At 40.5% G+C, this 23,219-nt stretch overlaps 1 protein-coding gene across 4 annotated transcripts in view; it reads right to left on the reverse strand.

Annotated features, from left to right (window-relative positions):
• Nucleotides 1–23,219, reverse strand: part of LOC119796101 (glutamate receptor ionotropic, kainate 2) — a 439,480-nt gene that overhangs the window by 86,923 nt on the left and 329,338 nt on the right. For all 4 annotated transcript variants that reach the window (XM_038304508.1, XM_038304507.1, XM_038304505.1 and 1 more), the window contains 2 exons: nucleotides 21,683–21,889; nucleotides 12,592–12,815 (listed from right to left, as the gene is read on the reverse strand). In XM_038304508.1, coding sequence (XP_038160436.1) covers nucleotides 12,592–12,815; nucleotides 21,683–21,889 — 431 coding nt within the window. The remainder of the gene's footprint in view (nucleotides 1–12,591; nucleotides 12,816–21,682; nucleotides 21,890–23,219) is intronic.

Genomic DNA, 23,219 nt, shown 5'->3' on the forward strand with positions numbered 1-23,219 from the left:
CCTTGCGGTTGCATACGCCACTATCTGACGCAACGTCTTGCACAGACATGTCTGAGCATGGATCCTCCAGAAGCGGCACAACACGGCGAGCACTAATTACCGTATGGTGGGAGCGGCAGGCCGCAGCGCTGCTGTTGGCGATCAGGTCAACAGATGCTAAACTGATGTCGTTTTCAGCAGACAAGTAAGCTTAACCTTCCTCTCATGGAAGTATGGCTTGGCCTATTTTCTGTCAAATTGATGCAATTATCCCGACCTTACACTATCTCATGTCATCGGTTCCAAGGGGTGGGGGGGCGAGGGGGTGCATTGAGCAAGGTCAATACATAGATAAGAGACAAAAAGAGAATTTGCCTGCAGCTGAAAAACATTGGGAGCTTTTAATCTTACATTTGGTGCATTAGGGTCATCCTGCAGAATCCTGTGATGATGCTCATGATAACTCCAATGTCAAGGCGATGAATCAACATGCTTCTGTCAGAGGATGACAGATTTTATATGTCAACACCTGGGCTTTAACTGCTGTTATAAATTCTGTCAGGGAAGGATTTTCCTCTCTTCCTCTGCTTCATTGTTTCATTAAAGAGTTTCAGTTACTTCTAATCCTACAGTCCAGCTCAAAATGATTGATGTTTTTCTGCAAATGCAAAATGAGACGAGCTCCACCGCAAACAATTTTTGTTTTAAAAAAATAGTATTATATACTATATATATATACTAAAGGGATTCATGCCCAAGTAGTACTAACTGTACTAATTTGCTAACAATTAAAAGTTCAAATCATTCAGAAATGTTACAGGCTGAAAAAAAAATGACATGAAAAAAATAATTTCCTGCTTCCTGACGTTATATTCGTGTTGTTTTTTCTTGTTCTCTACATAACTTTCTTAATAATCAGTTTTAGTTGCATTTTAACTGATAGAATTCTTACTCTGAAATCTGATTTATTTTTAGGTTTTTAAAGCAGTAATTCGCATTAAAATTTGGTTTTCAGAGAAAGTCTCTTTAAATGAGTTTTTTGAGTCTTAAAAACGCTTTCTGTGAAAAACTTAAATCTTGATCAGAAGCTAAATTACATTTACTTAGTTTTTCTATTTTATTAGAGACTGATCCTAAGGTATTAGTGTTGGCTTGAATGTTTTATGCAATAAATTTTGGAACAATATCGTCTGATAAAGAGTACATTTATATACGTTAAAGCCTTGACATTTAAATATGATTTCCCTACAAAGTGTAAGCCACTTCTTCTGTTTATCCTCTGTTTAATATATATATAATATATATATATATATATATATATATATATATATATATATATATATATATATATATATATATATATATATATATATATATATATATATATAATTATTATTTTATTTATTTATTGTTTTTCCAGTTTCAACATATAGAACTTCTTTAACCCATCTCTGAAGCTTCCAATCTTTCTTGTCCGTAATGCCCATGGGCATGTGTGGTTTTTTCCAGAATAGAAGCCAGAGTATATCCTTTAGCAATAGGCTGTCTACAGAGTGTTTGGGAATCCTATCCTTGGGGTAAATCAGCGCATCTAAAAGCTTGAAATGCAGTGAAATATTGGGCTGGGTAAATATCCTCCTTAGTTTTTCGGACACTTTGCCCTAAATGTGACCATTTACTGATATGGTTGTTGACTTAAAGAAGAAACATCCTGACTTTTCCCTCCAGCTGGAGGCTTTTTGCCTAAACTCAACATTGTGGATGTGGTGGTTTTGTCTAACTCAGTATTCTCTGTTTTTTATTTTTTATTTTATGAACTTTGTTTGTTGCAAACTGACAGTGGCAGATGCAAAGTGCTCATCTTAACGGAGCAGACTGAATCTCTTTTCACCATCCATATTTTGAGCAAGCAATCCTTATACATCACCAGCAACATGCCTGCTTGTTGCAGGTGGATTTTTGTGTTTTCCTCACACATTTTATTGCTCCTTATTAATCTTTGATGACTAAGCCTGTATTTGTTTAATTAAAGCCACACAATCAGACAGGTAGTAGTTGTCAGATAATAATGTGGTCGGGTGATGTTTAAATTTAGGACTAATCCCAAAAAATTACTGTGACTTTAGGTTGAACTGTGTATTCATGATGAAAATATTTTTTTTTTAATTCATGTCATTTTATCTTGATGTAACGTCAGTCTTCCTGAACCTAAGGCTGTTTGTATGTGTTTTCATTCTGTTATTCATGTTCTGCTCAGCCAAACTAATTGAAGAATCCACTTGTGAGGCTTCTATCAAAATTAGAAAAACATCAAGTGGCCAGTTAGCATCAACCCAATGGGATTATTAGCATAGAATAGAACAGAAATAACTCTATTGTCCAACGTCAGCTGAGAGGCAAATGGATCCATGCAGAAGCTCAGAGATGTAAAAAAAATAAAGAATGTTTAAGAGGAAGCTCTACGCTAATGGAACATTTAAAATTTTAGTATAAAAGTACAAAAATTTAAATTATTAAAAATGAAAAAGTAAAAGAAGTGTCCAAGGTGATTGAAGTGGTTTTAAATCATGTGGAAAATGACTTTAAATGTATCTGATAAGAAAAAAAAACACATTTTACAATAATAAAAGACAAAACTATGCAAACAAGTCGAACTTCCAATGGATGGATGATGGATGGATGATGGATGGATGATGGATGGATGATGGATGGATGATGGATGGATGATGGATGGATGGATGGATGATGGATGGATGATGGATGGATGGATGGATGGATGGATGATGGATGGATGATGGATGGATGGATGGATGATGGATGGATGATGGATGGATGATGGATGGATGATGGATGGATGATGGATGGATGGATGGATGATGGATGGATGATGGATGGATGGATGATGGATGGATGATGGATGGATGGATGGATGGATGGATGATGGATGGATGGATGATGGATGGATGGATGGATGGATGGATGATGGATGGATGATGGATGGATGGATGATGGATGGATGATGGATGGATGGATGGATGGATGATGGATGGAGGGATGATGGATGGATGGATGGATGATGGATGATGGATGGATGATGGATGGATGGATGATGGATGGATGGATGGATGGATGATGGATGATGGATGGATGGATGGATGATGGATGGATGGATGGATGATGGATGGATGGATGATGGATGGATGATGGATGGATGATGGATGGATGGATGATGGATGGATGATGGATGGATGATGGATGGATGATGGATGGATGGATGATGGATGGATGATGGATGGATGGATGGATGGATGGATGGATGGATGATGGATGGATGGATGGATGATGGATGGATGGATGGATGATGGATGGATGATGGATGGATGATGGATGGATGGAATATGGATGGATGGATGATGGATGGATGATGGATGGATGATGGATGGATGATGGATGGATGGATGGATGATGGATGGATGATGGATGGATGATGGATGGATGGATGATGGATGGATGATGGATGGATGATGGATGGATGGATGGATGGATGATGGATGGATGGATGGATGATGGATAGATGGATGGATGATGGATGGATGATGGATGATGGATGGATGGATGATGGCTGATGGATGATGGATGGATGATGGATGGATGGATGGATGATGGATGGATGATGGATGGATGGATGATGGATGGATGGATGGATGATGGATGGATGATGGATGATGGATGGATGATGGATGGATGATGGATGGATGATGGATGATGGATGGATGGATGGATGGATGATGGATGGATGGATGGTGGATGATGGATGGATGATGGATGGATGATGGATGATGGATGGATGATGGATGGATGGATGGTGGATGATGGATGGATGATGGATGGATGGATGGATGGTGGATGATGGATGGATGATGGATGGATGATGGATGGATGATGGATGGATGGATGATGGATGGATGGATGGATGGATGGATGATGGATGGATGGATGATGGATGGATGATGGATGGATGATGGATGGTGGATGATGGATGGATGGTGGATGATGGATGGATGGTGGATGATGGATGGATGATGGATGGATGGTGGATGATGGATGGATGGATGGTGGATGATGGATGGATGATGGATGGATGGTGGATGATGGATGATGGATTGATGGATGGATGGATGATGGATTGATGGATGGTGGATGATGGATGGATGGATGGATGATGGATTGATGGATGGATGGATGGATGGTGGATGATGGATGGATGGATGGATGGTGGATGATGGATGGATGGTGGATGATGGATGGATGATGGATGGATGGATGGTGGATGATGGACGGATGGATGGATGGATGGATGGTGGATGATGGATGGATGGATGATGGATGATGGATGGATGGATGGATGGATGATGGATGATGGATGGATGGATGGATGGATGGTGGATGATGGATGGATGGATGGATGGATGGTGGATGATGGATGGATGGATGATGGATGATGGATGGATGGATGGATGGATGATGGATGATGGATGATGGATGGATGGATGATGGATGATGGATGGATGGATGGTGGATGATGGACGGATGGATGGATGGATGGTGGATGATGGATGGATGGATGGATGGATGGATGATGGATTGATGGACGGATGGATGGATGGTGGATGATGGATGGATGGATGATGGATGATGGATGGATGGATGGATGATGGATGATGGATGATGGATGGATGGATGGATGGATGGTGGATGATGGATGGATGGATGGATGGATGGTGGATGATGGATGGATGGATAGATGGTGGATGATGGATGGATGGTGGATGATGGATGGATGATGCATGGATGGATGGATGGATGGATGGATGGTGGATGATGGATGGATGGATGGATGATGGATTGATGGATGGATGGATGGATGGTGGATGATGGATGGATGGATGGATGGATGGATGGATGATGGATGGATGATGGATGGATGGTGGATGATGGATGGATGATGGATGGATGGATGGATGGATGATGGATGGATGATGGATTGATGGATGGATGGATGATGGATTGATGGATGGATGGATGATGGATGATGGATGGATGGATGGATGATGGATGGATGGATGGATGGATGGTGGATGATGGATGGATGGATGATGGATGATGGATGGATGGATGGATGGTGGATGATGGATGGATGGATGGATGGATGGATGGTGGATGATGGATGGATGGATGGATGGATGGATGGATGGATGATGGATGGATGATGGATTGATGGATGGATGGATGGATGATGGATGGATGATGGATTGATGGATGGATGGATGGATGATGGATGGATGGATGGTGGATGATGGATGGATGATGGATGGATGATGGATGATGGATGGATGATGGATGGATGGATGATGGATGGATGATGGATGGATGGATGGATGATGGATGGATGATGGATGGATGATGGATGGATGATGGATGGATGATGGATTGATGGATGGATGGATGATGGATGGATGGATGGATGGATGGATGGATGGATGGATGATGGATTGATGGATGGATGGATGATGGATGGATGGATGGATGGATGGATGGTGGATGATGGATGGATGGATGATGGATGGATGGATGATGGATTGATGGATGGATGGATGGATGGATGGATGGTGGATGATGGATGGATGGATGATGGATGGATGATGGATTGATGGATGGATGGATGGATGGATGGTGGATGATGGATTGATGGATGGATGGATGATGGATGATGGATGGATGGATGGATGGATGGATGGTGGATGATGGATGGATGGATGATGGATGGATGGATGATGGATTGATGGATGGATGGATGGATGGATGGATGATGGATGGATGGATGGATGGTGGATGGATGGATGGATGATGGATGGATGGATGGATGGATGATGGATGGATGGATGATGGATGGATGGATGGATGATGGATGGATGGATGGTGGATGATGGATGGATGGATGGATGATGGATGGATGATGGATGGATGGATGGATGGATGATGGATGGATGGATGGATGATGGATGATGGATGGATGGATGGATGATGGATGGATGGATGGATGGATGGATGATGGATGGATGGATGGATGATGGATGGATGATGGATGGATGGATGGTGGATGATGGATGGATGGATGGATGATGGATGGATGATGGATGGATGGATGGATGGATGATGGATGGATGGATGGTGGATGATGGATGGATGGATGGATGGATGGATGATGGATGGATGATGGATGGATGGATGGATGATGGATGGATGATGGATGGATGGATGGATGGATGATGGATGGATGGATGGATGATGGATGGATGATGGATGGATGGATGGTGGATGATGGATGGATGGATGGATGATGGATGGATGATGGATGGATGGATGGATGATGGATGGATGGATGGTGGATGATGGATGGATGGATGGATGGATGATGGATGGATGATGGATGGATGATGGATGGATGGATGGTGGATGATGGATGGATGGATGGATGATGGATGGATGATGGATGGATGGATGGATGATGGATGGATGGATGGATGATGGATGGATGATGGATGGATGGATGGATGGATGGATGGATGGATGTATGGATGGATGGATGGATGATGGATGGATGGATGGTGGATGATGATGGATGGATGGATGGATGGATGGATGATGGATGATGGATGGATGGATGGATGGATGGATGGATGGATGTATGGATGTATGGATGGATGGATGGATGATGGATGGATGGATGGTGGATGATGGATGGATGGATGGATGGATGGATGGATGTATGGATGGATGGATGGATGATGGATGGATGGATGGTGGATGATGGATGGATGGATGGTGGATGATGGATGGATGGATGGATGGATGGATGATGGATGGATGGATGGATGATGGATGGATGGATGGTGGATGATGGATGGATGGATGGATGATGGATGGATGGATGGATGGATGGATGGATGATGGATGGATGGATGGTGGATGATGGATGGATGGATGGATGGATGGATGATGGATGGATGATGGATGGATGGATGATGGATGATGGATGGATGATGGATGGATGGATGATGGATGGATGATGGATGGATGGATGGATGGATGGATGTATGGATGGATGGATGGATGATGGATGGATGGATGGTGATGATGGATGGATGGATGGATGGATGGATGGATGGATGATGGATGATGGATGGATGGATGGATGGATGGATGGATGATGGATGGATGGATGTATGGATGTATGGATGGATGGATGGATGATGGATGGATGGATGGTGGATGATGGATGGATGGATGGATGGATGGATGTATGGATGGATGGATGGATGATGGATGGATGGATGATGATGGATGGATGGATGGATGGATGGATGGATGGATGGATGGATGGATGGATGGATGATGGATGGATGGATGGATGATGGATGGATGGATGGATGATGGATGGATGGATGGTGGATGATGGATGGATGGATGGATGATGGATGGATGATGGATGGATGGATGGATGATGGATGGATGGATGGTGGATGATGGATGGATGGATGGATGATGGATGGATGGATGGATGGATGGATGATGGATGGATGGATGGTGGATGATGGATGGATGGATGGATGGATGGATGATGGATGGATGATGGATGGATGGATGATGGATGATGGATGGATGATGGATGGATGGATGATGGATGGATGATGGATGGATGGATGGATGATGGATGGATGGATGGTGGATGATGGATGGATGGATGGATGGATGGATGGATGATGGATGGATGGATGGATGATGGATGGATGGATGGTGGATGATGGATGGATGGATGGATGGATGATGGATGGATGATGGATGGATGGATGGATGATGGATGGATGGATGGATGATGGATGGATGGATGGTGGATGATGGATGGATGGATGGATGGATGTTTAATTTGGTGAGAGATTCAGAGAGTCATCATTAAGGCTGATCTGGTTTATGAGCTCAAATGACATGAAGGCCTTTCTACTTTAATGTTTATTAAAAGGGTCACAGACTTAGAGAATATTCTCACTCCCTGATGTGATGATCAGATTTCATGGTCTGAACTATACATGAATTATTTAGTCAATTCAGCCATTTAATTTTTCCCCCTAAATATCTCTGCAGGTGAAAATTCAGGATTCTTGATTCTGTAAAGCCTCACATGTAGGCTGTACCATCTGCAGCCGTGCTGTGATGTCCGATGCCGCCTGGACCTCACCAGCATCACAAAAAGGAAATGATAGCATAAGAAAAAATTATAATCCTGAGATCAGCGACAAAAGATGCTGAGGAATCAACCAGAATCTAGAGTGTTGATGAGTCTGTTAGTGATCTCACTGACATAAAAAGACAACAGTCACCCAGCACAGCACAAAGAAAAGCTCACATGGATAAAATGTGTGGCGCGTTCACAAACATGTAGATACGTAAAACAAATTCTACCTTTTCTTGTCAATTTCAGGCTTAAAAAAAACTATTTAGTCTCATAAAACTACATTAAAATAAATGTTATTACACGTACAAATAGTGATGTGAACAGGAAGGAGGAGGTTACAGCTCTCCGTCATGAAACTCTGAAGTAGCTGAAGCTCTGATCACTATGATCGGGTTTGAAGGGAACGGTGCTTTGTCAAAAAGACTCAAAGTTAAACAGCTACCAGGTGTGTTGACAACATGGCCTGGGGCTCATCTAATGGTGCAGGAAGGGATTCTGTCTAAAAATGTGATATAAATACAATCCACCAACTATGATCTGGAATAAAGATGATCATCTTATCGAGAATTAACCAGGAGAACCAAAATAGGCATAAATATTAAATACAGTTAGAATGAGCAAACAGAATACATTTATGAAAAATATTTCCATTTCATAGGAGAGGGAAGAAAAATCCTCCATGTCTGTTCACAGGTGTTCTCCCATCTTTAAATGTGTGTAATCCAGTGGTGTGAAGACATGCTTCCATAGCCCAGCATGCATTCATGTGCACAGGAAAAGAGCAGGAATAAGGTGATGGGGGACTTAAAAGACTTACCCAAACACACACTGAATGTGATAAGAAATACAGATAGGTGCATATTCTGAGCCAACTTAGATGACAGTTGCTGCATTTCATTTTCTTGTGTGATCATATTGCCAGTAACATCGAAAACATGTGGTTGTTAACGGTAAAACTGTTGGGATCCGGCTTTAAGGAAGCCCTGTGGTCCAAAAGTTTTAGGGTTAACAGGGACCTTCTTTTCTCTTCCGTTCTTCACCAGGATTCAAACCGCCGAATTCATGGGAGCTTTTAAACCCTTGCTGTTCTGGCTCCTTCCTTAAAGTCCTGCAGCGATAAATTCTACAAGAGCACATAACAAGTACCTCAGATTTCCATCTGTTAAAAATATCCTCACTGCAGCTCCACAAAAAATGAAATAGTTTTAACTTAATGGTAATGTGGAGGATTTTCACGAAGTCTTGAAACGACCCGCCCTCTACACTTTGAAAGAAATGCACATGCAAAACCCCGTACCTGCTCCTTGCAGGGAACGCCTATTTAACATGTGCGAGAGCGTGCATGAGCCCCTTTCTCCTCGTGCATCCTCTGTTTAAAAGTTCTCATAGCTCATGCAAGCTTACTGGATCCTCCTTAGTCCGCCTTAACCCCTAAATCCCTCCATCACTGTATAGAAAGGGGGGCTATATAGTGTACCTTATGGCCAACTCTTCTAAAGCCTTCCTTTTCTTCTCATTCACTTCGTAGACACTTTTTCTCTTCCAACCCTCTGCCATTTTCAAAGAACCGCGGCTCACCACAGATATACGTCTGAAAGTGTGCATGCGCAGAAAAAGATAGGTAACGGGACGAGCACGTAGGACGGCATTAAGTAAATATATCTCCAGAATAATTGACAATTAGGAGGACCACTTATTTACATGATCCACCAGAGAAAGGAAATCCTCCAGTATACCTTTAAGATTTAAAAACAAAGATAATCACAAAGAGCACTATGAACCTGATCATTTCAAATCAGGACATATTCAGTCTTTAGTGATACAAACAAAAGACTTTCCATTCTCTGCTCTAAATAAAAAGTTTTTCTTAATTTTTTTACACTTTCATTTTTAAGTGCAGTACCACCTTCCTTGGTTCCATTAATGGATGCCTTTTTGCAGAAGGTTACGTCCCAACTGTCTGAATAAAAGGGACAGACTGTGACAGAAGTCTCAGAAAGAGGAACCTTAACTTTGGACCTTGAGGTCTCGCAGAGCGACGCATTTTTGAACTGGAAATAATTTCATGTAAATAAAAATCTGTTAAGTTAACATTTACGATCAGGAGTTTGATCTTGAACGTGACACTTTAATTTTATCTGTTCTTGATCAAAAGGCATCAATGTGTTTGAATTGTATAGCTATGGGGGGGGGCTCCTCTTTTATGACTGTGGGAGATTGCTGGATATTGACAGGCACTGGAACATGTTGTCTTGTGCACTGATCCAGAGCATTCTAACTATGCTCAATGGGGGGCATGTCTAGTTAAATGTCGTCAGCTTCCATCTATTTTTTAAAGATTTTTGTAACATGAGGCGATAAGTCAAAGCGTCTGCACATCAAAATGCGATTAATGAAACAAACCTGTGTTGGATGAGAATAACGTACATAAATACTGTAAATATTCTAATTATAGGCCACCGGTCTGAAGAACATATAGTCAGTGGAATTCACATTTTAAAGCGGCCTTTAACTGCCAGTCAAAGGAACACTTTCGTTGTCTATCCAGCATCTTATGCGCCCTCCTGCAAAGATGATGGATCAAAGGAGAAATGCTGACCCAAACTAAATTAGATCTGCAAACGCAATTTGATTTAAATTAGTCTTTAGAATATAGAGATGCATTTTTTTGTTCAATATATATATACATATATAAATCCTCCCTGCAAGTATAACTGTTTTAGGAAAATATTTAGGGGTCAAAAATGAACATGCCGTTAACACCTATAAGTGTAGATGGACTCAACATAACCAAAATACATATGTTAAAACCAGGAATTAAGATATTGAACAAAAAAAAAGCTAATTCCAGCAAATAGCTGCTTTTCTTTTTGTTACCAAAATCAAGCAGACTCCTTCAGCAAAGATGATAGTGACGGTTTTTAGGTTTGCAATTCTGTCTGACTGAGGAACTTAGTGAGGCAGACACCCTGTCTACTTTTAAGGCTAGGCTTAAATCTTTCCTTTTTGATAAAGCTTATAGTTAGAGTGGCTCAGGTTATCCAGAGCTATACCCATAGTTATGCTGCTATAGAATTAGACTGCTGGAGGACATAGGGACCACTTTTCATCATTCTGATACATTCTATATCTACTGTCCCACAGGTAGTTCAATCTCTAACGTTCTGCTCTCTCTGCTTTTTCTCATAGTAGCTTCATCTGGTCTGTTCCTGTTTGGCTGTGACTCCATCCTGGAGAGAAATATCAGCTGTGCTGCTGCCATCAACACCTTTGTTTCTAGATGTTGGAGCTTGGCCTGTTTTCCAGTGTAGTCCTGTTTCTCTGACTGTGACTAACTGGATGTGCTCTCTTCATCCTCTGACATGGGAGCTGGCTCGGAGCTCGTCTGCCTGGCTGTGTGTTTCCTGGACGGGGCCGCCTGTGGAGCTGGTTGACAGTTGCCTTTTGTATCTATGCTTCTTTTTCTATGTCTGCTTCTGTCTCCTTGAACCCCAGTGGGCCTCAGCAGATGGCCGCTCACACTGAGCCTGGTTCTGCTGGAGGTTTCTTCCTGTTCAAAGGGAGTTTTTCCTCTCCACTGTCGCTACAAGCATGCTTGGTGTGAGGGATTGCTGACGATTTTCCTTAGATTTTGAACCAGTCTGACTGTGTGATCTGGTTGAATTGTCTCTGTAAAGTGCCTTGACATGACGTGTGTTGTGAATTGGCGGTATAGAAATAAACTGAATTGAAGTGAACTTCAGAGCTAAAAGGGGAACTAAAGGACAACAGGTGGGCAGGCAGTAATGCTCTTTAAGGCCAGAGTGGCTACATTTGAAGCGAGGTGAAGGAAAGAAGAGAAAGGAAGAGACAGCATGAGGACACCAGGGACAGTGAGGGAAGGTAGGAGAGGGGCTGCAGCCATTCACATCAAGCTCCATACCTTTTACACACTTATATACACACACAATATGGACGCACTACCTGACACCCTTCCAGACACATTCACGTAAAACCTTGAGAAATCTAGAGCATCCCAACTCAGGACCTCGGCACTTGCACCTGTCAAAGAGCTTTGGCACCTTTTCTTGTGGTACCAGGACAAGAGTCACACTTCAGGGAGTTCTACCTGTAGTTCATGGTCTTTGTGAATAACAACTTATCATTAAAAGCATTAAAGCATGAGGCAGTGATGACAATCAGCCTAAAATTTAAAATCATTTCAGCACGGTCGCAGAGTACTGTCACTAAAATGTTATGATGTGTGAGGCTCATTGATGGGAGCTATGCACCGCGCCTGACGCTGTGTGGAGCTGCAACCACTTAAAGTGACATGTTACCTGGCTATGACAAACAGCACACAACTGACACCCAAGTAAGCCAGCAGAATATACATCCAGATATCAGGCGAGAGTGGGTTGAGGAAGGAGAAGACCCCGGGGTTGGTTCCGTTGGGCTTGCGGTACAGTATACTTATACCCAGCGTCATGAAGGGCTTGGAGAAGTCGATAACCTTCTCACGCACGTATGTGATGGCGAGGGGAGCCACTGCCAGATCAGCTCTCTGTCAACATCAAAAAGAAACATGAAGAAGGATAGGCTTTAAGTTACAGGTACAGGAAGCATTCAGAGCTAATCAAATTAAGAGAAACACACTGCAATCTGTCCAAAGGCACTCTGCAATGAATGTAAAGCCTTCCGTTTCTTTCCAGCCATTAAGTGTACTTTCACTCTTACAATAACCGTATTTCTTTCTGAAGTCATTCCATTTGTTGTTCGGTCTTTTTCCGTGTCAGCCAGTATTTTCTAATTATAAACACACTGTGGTCACGTCTATCAGGAAGACGTACTATATAATCCTTAATTAAGGTGCACACATGGGAAACTCTTGCTGTGAAAATATGGGGCTGTCTTTCCTTCTAAGTCATTTTTATATCTACATATTACACATGTTTCTTTAAAGTTCTGCCAAATAGAAAAGTCACTTAGTTCACATTTATACTATATGCAGAATAATCCCACTTTTATTTAGACCCACACTGTTGAATCTGACTGCCTTCTTTCTTTAGAACTGAAAATTTAAATTCCTTTTAAAAACAGAAAAAACCTTTTTGACATGATTTCTGCTTTGTAAACATAATAACATTGTTCCTTTTGAAACAGTTATGAAATGCTAAATGAATCGTAAAAAATGAATGATGCTGAGTTTGTCCCCAAAAATCCTCCTTTTCAATAGAAGCACTGGAAAAAATCAAAATCTAGATCAGTCAATTTTTCTTAAAATAAGTGCATTTGTTCTTTGCCAATGGAACAAGACAATTTACATTTAAAATCAGGAAAAAACTATTTCATTTTCTTATTTCAAGTGTATTTTATCTAATTATGTTATTTTAAGCGTAAAAATCCTCATTACATTTGCAAATCATCGTATTTACCTACTCAAATTAAGGGTAATTACACTTAATTTAATACATTTTGACTTATTTCTAGATCATTTTTGCAGTGTAAGATTTAAGGCTGAACAAATCAATCCTACACAGCAAAAACAATCTATAAATCTCTATCTCTATAATAATATAATAATTTCTAGTTATGCTGCTATAGGGTTAGCCTGCTGGAGGACATAGGGACCACTTTTCTTCATTCTGCTTCATTTTATCTCTATTCTCCCACTCAGTAGAACTTTCTAGTTCAATCTCGAACCTTTACGCTTTCTCTGCTTTTTCTCATAGTAGCTTCATCTGGTCTGTTCCTGTTTGGCTGTGACTCCATCCTGGAGAGAAATATCAGCTGTGCTGCTGCTGTCAGTTTGACTAAGTAAGTCTGTCTGGCAGCAAGAATCAAAGCACATTCAAAGCCCCATAAATCCTCTTTTATTCCAATTCTATAAAGACGTCATTAATTGTGATATTTAGATCTCTTTTTATTTCATTAAAAACTTTTATTCTTCTTCTCCAAAGTGAAACATTACTCTTTTTGAAATTTATTCTCCCTGCTTTTGATTTTACTTTACTTTGGTACTTTATTTTGGTTTGGTTTTGATAACCAGGAGCAGATGAGTAACATTTAAAATGCTCCAATAATACCTAAACTATGAAAACAAATCCAAGACAAGTCAAATTATTATATCTGGAGCCTGGATTGTTGAACAAATGTTCAGCTGCTCCACCAGAAAAAAAATAACTCAAATCAAACAAGCTTTTATGCAAATGTTGGGGGCTGTATACACCTCCAAAGCAACATTCTCTTGGCAAATTGGTTTAAAATCTTTTTTCTCTACTATGAATATACACCCCTTGTCCAGAGAGAACCTATAACAAAAACAGTCATCAATAGTTAGTTTCATAACCACATGGTGAAGCTCATTTAAAAGCTCATTTTGCTCCAGCTAAGTTAGCAAACAAGCACAAATTTGGACCCCCTGCAGTTTGAGGTAGCTTGGAGTTTGAGATGCGATGATTTAATTATCCTTTAATTCTCCAACTAACATCTGGAACAGTAGAAGCCATTCAAAACTTTCCTTGATGGGCCCTTGGCTGGTCGCCTTTAATTCCTTTTAAAACATCAATATTTGTACTAAAATATTCTTTTTGTCCTGATTTGTGGACAGGGGATTTTGCTGGGAGTTGCAGGGGACTGGGCTGCCATTCGGCTTGGAAGGGTCATTTTGAATGGCTGCTACTGTAAATACATAGACTTCAGTGCATTTATTCTCATTTTTTTTTTGTCAGAAACTCTCAGACAGAATAAACAATTCGATTCAATCATGACTAATTGAACACAGTGTGTGAGACTGCTTTATGGCGATGGTGGGACAAACAAACCGAATGTGAACAAGAAACAGAGATGATTTAAGGGGAAAAGGAAAATATTAAACACTGTTTCAGTCCGGCAGGAAGGGATGAAAGTGGTGGAGCAGTGTAAACACCTTCACTTTAATTTGGACCATAGAGTGGACTGGAAGTGTAACAGTGGATGGAAAAAATAGACCAGGTTTTTTAACATGTTCTATGCGGCTCTTCTGCCACCATCTGACATCATCATTTGATCCAGTGACATAAAAAGGCTGCAAAAGCTGATGAAGAAGCCTGTTTCTGTACTGAAGACTGAACTGGAACCTCAGAAGATGATGGTAAATCAAACAAAGTGTCTAAAAATGCTGAAGACGAGGGAGAACCCAGAAGCTTTGTTCGCAGAAAAGCACCAGTCAGATGCTTCTTCAGAGCTTAGGATAATATTAGTTAAAACATGCTGGTGAAGATTCTCAATCATCCAGGTCATAGTCATTCCAAAAAAGAAAAAAAAAACAGAATCCACTGGACTATGTTTCCAAGTTTGAAGACATTTCGCTTCGCATTCAGGAAGCTTTCTTAATTCAAAATGTCAGAAATAGCGTTTAGTTCCAGGTTTTATCCAGCAGCCCAACAAAGCCTGGTTTTAGTTTAGAAAACATGCAACTAGAAACGGATGAACGGGTCCCCCCCTTTGGAATGGGGGTCGTTTAGCTTCTTTGTTAGCCTGCAATGCCCCATACCTGTCTATGTCTCTGAAAGGGGGGTCGTTAGAGGGAATAGTTGGCCTGGATAACAGGTGAGGTCTTCTGTTCCCCTGTAGAGGGGTTTGGGCTGTGATGATGTTGGGAAGGAATCAACTCAATTGCTGCATTATAGGTTTTTGAAAGCTGAAATCGGAGGTCCACCCCCTCCGTTTAAGGTTGTTTTTTCTTTCTTAACATAGATGCAGGCTATCAAAAGAAGATAAACGACCCCCAACCACCTATTTTCTTTGTCCAAAATGTGAACATTCTGGTCTTCAAAAGAATGACGGTTTTCCATAAGGTGTAGGTGTACAGCAGAGTCTTGTCCAGAGGAGGGCGCTCTTCTGTGTCAGGCCATGCGTCTGTGGAGAGGTTGTTTGGTTTCTCCAATATAAAGATCAGAGCATTCCTCACTGCATTGACCTGCAGACACCACTCCGCTGCATTCTGCCTTTTCACTCTTTGGAATTTAACTTATTCCAACAACATTTATTTTTCCTCAAGTATTGATCAGGGTTCTTGGCAGCTTATTTCTGCATAACAGGTTCTTATTCTATCTGCCAAGCTTGGTAGCAGTTCTTTGGCTGAAATCTGGGCTCCCTTTCAGCAGGATGTTTAAAGGGGCTACTGCACATGTTCTGTGTTTCTGTTCCTGCTTCTTTTCACTCTTTTCCACCTTGTGGTCAGCTGCAAATGCATTGCTCCTCTGGAACCAATAAAGTCCTCAATTCAATTTCAACTCAGTTGAATTCTAATGCACACTTTGAATTTCCATAAATGTTTATTATTGCTTCTAGGTGTCTTATAGTAGCTGCAGGTTTATAATACACTTCGTATTTCAACACTATTCACAATAAAACAGTAAGTATAGAGAAGCTTTACAGCACATAGTTATATATACTGTAGTATTTCAAGGAAAATACTGCACTAAAGCATTTTTGATTTAAAACAGTCTCTTTTGTCCTGTTGACAGTTCATAAATCTCCTCCTACGCTGTGACTCCAGATGCTAAACATTCACAAGCTAAAGTGGTTCATCCCTGAAAGATAAATCCTTTTTTGTCTGATAAAGGTTGCCGTTTATCACTGAAGGATGAACTAACTGCACCGAGAGGGTTAGATGTCAGATGTATCGGAAAAAGCCTCGAAGCTGCACAATGCAACCTTCACAACTCGTTTGTTCCACTTTTAGCATAACACATATTAGATATTATTTACTGTGATGCTCTCCTGGAAATGGTTCAGTCCAGTTCAGCAGCTCCCCCTTATCCTGATCTCTCTTCTCTGAGTCCACTGCTCTCAACTCTTCAGAGACCTTGTCTTCTGCAATCACCATCCGTCTACGTCAAAAGCAAGAAATGGGGCAAACATGCAGAGAACAGCACCTCACAGGGGACTGGGCCCTTCACCCATGTAAAACAAGACTATCTGTCACGACGGACAATCGCTACACCGATCAAGAACAGAAGCAGAAGACCAGTGTGGAGGAGTTAAGGGCCACTTGACCCCTTATGGTTACAGCATCTAATGAGGTCAGATATTGACTATCGGCCATGCAGCACCTGCTATTTTTCTATCCATGCAATTTATCCTAACTGGGACTGCAATGATCAACGCTGAGAGCAGACTGTGTGTTCTTGCGTTTGTGTTTTAATAAGCTCTGTAGGGGAAACAAGTCGTGAACCTCCATGCTTGCGCTGGGTAATTGTTACTCCCTGTCAAAGCCAGCTTTACCTCCTATTTTCTTCTTTTGTGGTTTGGCTCCGCCTTGTGACATCTTGTTCTTTGTAACTTAAATCTGAGTGACATTAGCTCCTATTATAAGAAATATCAAAAAAATATAGCAATATGATAACACTGAAAAGAACTGAACAAATAAGGATCCATATTAAAGTCTAATCTAAGAAATATAAACATTTTAATCTCTAGATCTTAATTTCTAACCAAGGGATAAAACATATGCTTTTATGCTTTTTTCACTTTTTCAGAAGAATAAATGCTGATGTGTTCCAGATGCCTCCTGGTCGCCTCCCCTGGGAGGTGTTCCAGGCATGCCCTGTTGGGAGGAGGCCTGGTGGAAGGCCCAGGACACGCCGGAGGGATTATGTCTCTGAGCTGGACTGGTGTCACCTCAGGGTCCCCGGGAGCAGCTGGAGGAGGCGTGTGAGGATCGGGAAGTCTGGACATCTTTGCTTAAACTGTTGCCTCCACAACCCGGCCCCAAATAAAGCTGAGAGAAATGGATGGATGGAGACATGTTTGTAACATAAGATCTGATGTAGTGAATGTTTATCTCACACTGACTGATCAGCTGCTGCGTCCTGAATGCAAGCGTTAAAATGACACTTCGATTGCTAATACTAGCCGACATGAAAAGTAATTCCAACTTGCCCGATGCTAACACATTCATTAAAACCCTTGCTGATCTGTGGTCTGCACTAGCCTGCTAATTCTACTTCCTTTTATTACCAGAGGTGTCAACAGTCTTCATGTTTATTGCTCCAGTAGAAGAATAAATCCTACCATTAAAAAACACTTTTTAGTAAAAGTGTAAAAGTATCATTTTTAAAACAACTTAAAGTATAGAAGTATATTACTCTAATATAGCCCAAGAAAACCCTATTAATGCATATTGCCCGACATAAACTGGATTATGCCAGTAGATGTTAGCGTTAATGAGTGATATAAACTGACACACTCTTTCATTTAGAGATTAGAGGGATTTTATTCTGGTTTTGACCTAAAAGAGGTGCTCTTAAATCCAGCTGAGGTAATAACTAAATGTAAATTGATATAAATAAAGGGATGTAACTCTGATTAATATTATGTTCAGTGTTTAGAATAAAATAAAAATAAAAATAGATTTTTTAAGACCGTCGCTAATTATTTTGTCGAACCGATTACTGATATGTGCTGCCGATATTTTGGGACCAATCGTTAGAAACCAATGTTTTTATTTATTTTATTCCTCTGTTTACATGATAAAAGTGACACGATGACACAAGTCTCAGTTTAAACAGCAGTGAAACATTAAGAAATAAACCAACCGCCACATTATCGAATGCAAGAGTTACGATGCATAATTAGCTGATCTCAAGGTGTGGCTTGTTGGAGGCTTATTAGTAGAAATCCTACTGTTTGAAAACACTAAGTTAGAGGCTTAACTTAAGCTTTATACTCCAGTAAAAGTGTAAAAGTACAATTTAAAAAACAAGTAATGCAGGAAAAAATGTTAAGGATGAAAGCTTTACTGCGCTACCTTATCAAAGGAACATTTTTCTACAGTTATGGATGATAACATCCTTAGACTTTATTTTCTTAGTTTTATAACTAATAGTAACAGAGTAAAAAATTTCATTTTGCATCATCTTGAAAAACTTTTTATTTTGGTATGTGGTGAGCAACAAGTTGGGGCAGCACCGAGTCCAACCACAAAGAAATTAATTGTCTGGATGAAACTAATTATTTTGATGGTTGTTATTTTTTATGAAACTACTAACAAGTCTATTTTTAAAATGTAAGGAGTAGAAGTAAAAAGATGTCTTAAAAAAAGAATTACTGCAGTAAAGTATAGATAGCCAACATTTCTACTTAAGTACTGAAGTATATGTACTTTGTTACACCTCGTTTTCTTATTGCCATGCATGATCCAACCATTTGATGAAACGACGTTCTGCATTGCCTGGTTAACTTCCTCCAGTGGATGGAAACACTTCTAATTAGCTTTTTTTTTTGTAGACATTTTTAAAAGTTGCTTTTACATGACATTTGGATGGAAATGTAGCTATTGTATAAATCAACAACTAAGAATAACAGTAATAGAGATGTAGAATTGAACTGTATAGATCCAGCCCAGCATATTTATATAACTACACAAAAACAGGACACAGTTCTATTCCTGAACTCCGTTCAACAATGCAACCCTTTGTGGGACAACTTTAAAAAAAAACATTTTTTTCAACATTCCGGGTTTTTGTCCTGGAGGGTAGCCTTTTCCTGCATCTCTTCCCCCTCTCTATTACTCCACTTCCCATTTATACCTTCAAATTAAGGTTAATATAGCCAAGAAAAAAAAGGGACAATAAGACAGAGGGGGCTCCCAGTTCTACTAAACTCTAGAAACATTAAGGTTTCTCATGCACTTAGAAAGGAGAAAGAAAGGTGAAGTGAATCAAAATGAAATCAAGCACATTCTCAACAGGAAAAGGGGACCTGAATGTGAGCATCCTGTTCACAGAAGAAAACTCAGCTAAAGTCTAAATCCAGCTGCCTGCTACATTCATCCAGTCCATAGTGCATCACAGCATGGTAGATGCAGCCATGTTTCCATGTTTAAGCACATTTTGAAGTGTGAAATTAGAAAAAGCTGATGGATATGGCAAAATGTGAAATTCCCTCCAATTTTGGCAAAAACATTTTACACTTGTTTTTCTTTTTTTTTAGCTTTCTTTAAAAAAAATAATATGTTAAACACGAAATGGAAACACATCTGCCAAAAAAGTCCTGATGGAGCAAACATTTAACTCACAGGACGGATGAGCTGCTCATGTCTTCCCAATAAAACAACATGGCGTTCTCTACCTTTCTCATCAGCATGGATAGTATTAGTTGGCATGATGGCAACTTGGGCTTCTGATAAATCTCTGCTTTAAATAGCCTGGTTATATTATCATTTTATTATTCTTTCCTTTGTTTTTAGTTTAGTTTACTAAAGTTTACTCAAAATTCACATTGCAGTTTATTGGAAACATAGAAGTGTTACTGCCGAGCAATCCCTCTCCAGTCAGCTCTAAAATTAGATTTTTTTCTCTTGATAAGAAAACCCTCAAAATTTGCAAAATGAGGTTATAAAGTAATCATGAATCATTCGGGAAAGAGACCATAGGGATCAATTCTCATCACTATAAATATGCTCCCTAGTGGTAGAATTAAACTGCTCAAAAAAATTAAAGGGACACTTTGAAAACCCATCAGATCTTAATGGGGGAAAAATCATGCTGTTTATTTAAACTGATATGGACCGGGTGATGTGTTAGGAACAAAAGGATGCCACATCATTTGATGGAAATGAAAATGATCAACCTACAGAGGGCTGGATTCAAAAATTACAGTGAAAAATGATGCAGCAGGCTAGTCCATTTTGCTGAAATTTAATCGCAGCAACTCAAAATGGTATTCAGTAATTTGTATGGCCCCCAGGTGCGTTTATGCATGCCTGACAACGTCGGGGCGTGCTCCTAATGAGACGACGGATGGCGTCCTGGGGTATCTCCTCCCAGATCTGGACCAGGGCATCACTGAGCTCCTGGACAGTCTGAGGTGCAACCTGGCGGCGTGGGATGGATGGAAACATAATGTCCCAGAGGTGTTCTATGGGATTTAGGTCAGGCGAGCGTGGCCAATCAATGGTATAAATTCCTTAATAAAGTGACTTTAGGTTGAATAGAATCAAGTCAGGAGCATTGTTACATTCTTTACAGAAACAGATCAGTTATTATTTGTAAATCACCAGGAACTCAGAAAAGAAGGTTATGACTTTAACAGCAGCTGATATGTTTTTTTTTTTAACTGCAGTTTAACTGAGGCTACACCAGTGGATACAAGGCACAGGTCAGACACACTACTCCCTTAATTAAAATAAAGGGAAATGTCATAAAAATCTGTAACGATATCAGCCTAGTAATTGTTACCAAGCCGTGTCCAGCAATCATAGTAATACGAAAATGAAATGATCTTTGTCCAGAGATGAAAGGATTTCAGCAAAAAGTGCAAAAAATCTAAATTAGGAAAAGTGATTTACATTTTAGTACTAGTTTATCTTCAAACAGATTTCATTTGAACCTGAATCATCTGTGTTTTATTGGCTGGAAGGATCTGTGTAAAGGTCGGACTCACGTGGTCTATCAGCTCTTTAACCATGCCGTTCCACTGGCCCGTATTCTCATCCTGTGCTCCGTATTTTCCATCCTCCACCAGACGAATCTCGTATGTAAAGCCCAGGATGTTTGCCAGCTCTCTCAGTAGGTCAATGCAGTAGCCTTCAAATCGGTCGTTTCCATACAGTGGAGTGTCAGATTTCTTGAACATCACATATGGCTCCTCCTGTCAGGAAAAACAGTGAAAGATTAGTCCCTAAAGCACTTGGCATCTCACACATGCTGTTATGGCCTATCTAAAGGGTTGTTCGACATGGAAAATGGGCTTTAAAGCTGTGCAAAGTCAAAAAAATCTAACTGTGTTGGCTAGTAAAGCAACTTAACTCCTGCTGTGTATATGTGCTTGGCAGGAGAAGCTCCTATGATGTGAGGTAGGGTGGTTGCAAAGTGAAGCATGACCATAATAAGAGATAATCCCTCCAAATCAATGACTCTGTGCTCCTCTCAGACACAGCAGGCTAGCTTTGGTCCCGCTGTCGTGAGACCACACGCCTTGTCAGTCAGATAAGAGATGTTGATAGATGGACACAAAAGGAAAGAGCAGGAGCTTTCATCCCCTCTCCTCACATGGACAGCTGGCTCGACTGCTAATGTCTTTTTTCCTTCCGCTTCCTCCAGTCTTCTAAGAACCTCCTCAGCTATGTTCTTTTTTTCTTCCCTTCAAGCTTCCTTTCCTGTAACCTCCTCCGCATGCTTCCTCTTCATTTTACATCTGCTGCATGCGCCATCTGTCTCTGTTAGCCTTAGACCTTCATTCTAGGAAACTGTCCCTCATTTCTATGACTGCCTTGTCTCTCCCTGACAATAAATCAGAAAACAGATCACCAACCAGGTGTTGTTTATCATAGAGCTGTGCATTACTGAAGTAAAAAAGTTGCAGAGCTCAACTGAATTTTCTTGTTGAAGTAATCTGTTAAAAAAAACTTAAAAGTAAGTTAAAAAAGCCACCAAGGTCTTTTGTTTCACAAAATGCCAGAAATAGAAACCAGGGAATAGAAAGAGTGTGCCCAAAACTCTGTTTCTTTTTGTTTAGGTTATTTACTCAGTGAGGGGGCTCACAGTGGTAATATTTTTATTTCTTTCATCTTGAAATTTGGTTTATCTTGTACCATGTACCACTGAACTATGGGGGGGTGTATTTGGGTTTAGCTAGTTTAAATGTTTGTTTTGTTTAATTGTCAGTTGTTTGTGTTTGTTTTTTGGTTTGGCTGAACCTCTATATACACTGAGCAGAATTATTAGGCAAATGAGTATTTCGACCACATCATCCTTTTCCTACATGTTGTCCTACTCCAAGCTGTATAGGCTTCAAAGCCAACTACCAATTAAGTAAATCAGGTGGTGTGCAGCTCTGTAATGAGAAGGGGTGTGGCCTAATGACATCAACACCCTATATAAGGTGTGCTTAATTATTAGGCAACTTCCTTTCCTTTGGCAAAATGGGTCAGAAAAGAGATTTGACAGACTCTGTAAAGTCAAAAATGGTCAGATGTCTT

The sequence above is a fragment of the Cyprinodon tularosa genome, unplaced genomic scaffold, assembly GCF_016077235.1.
Source record: "Cyprinodon tularosa strain WSP-4 unplaced genomic scaffold, ASM1607723v1 ctg535, whole genome shotgun sequence".
NCBI lineage: Eukaryota > Metazoa > Chordata > Actinopteri > Cyprinodontiformes > Cyprinodontidae > Cyprinodon > Cyprinodon tularosa.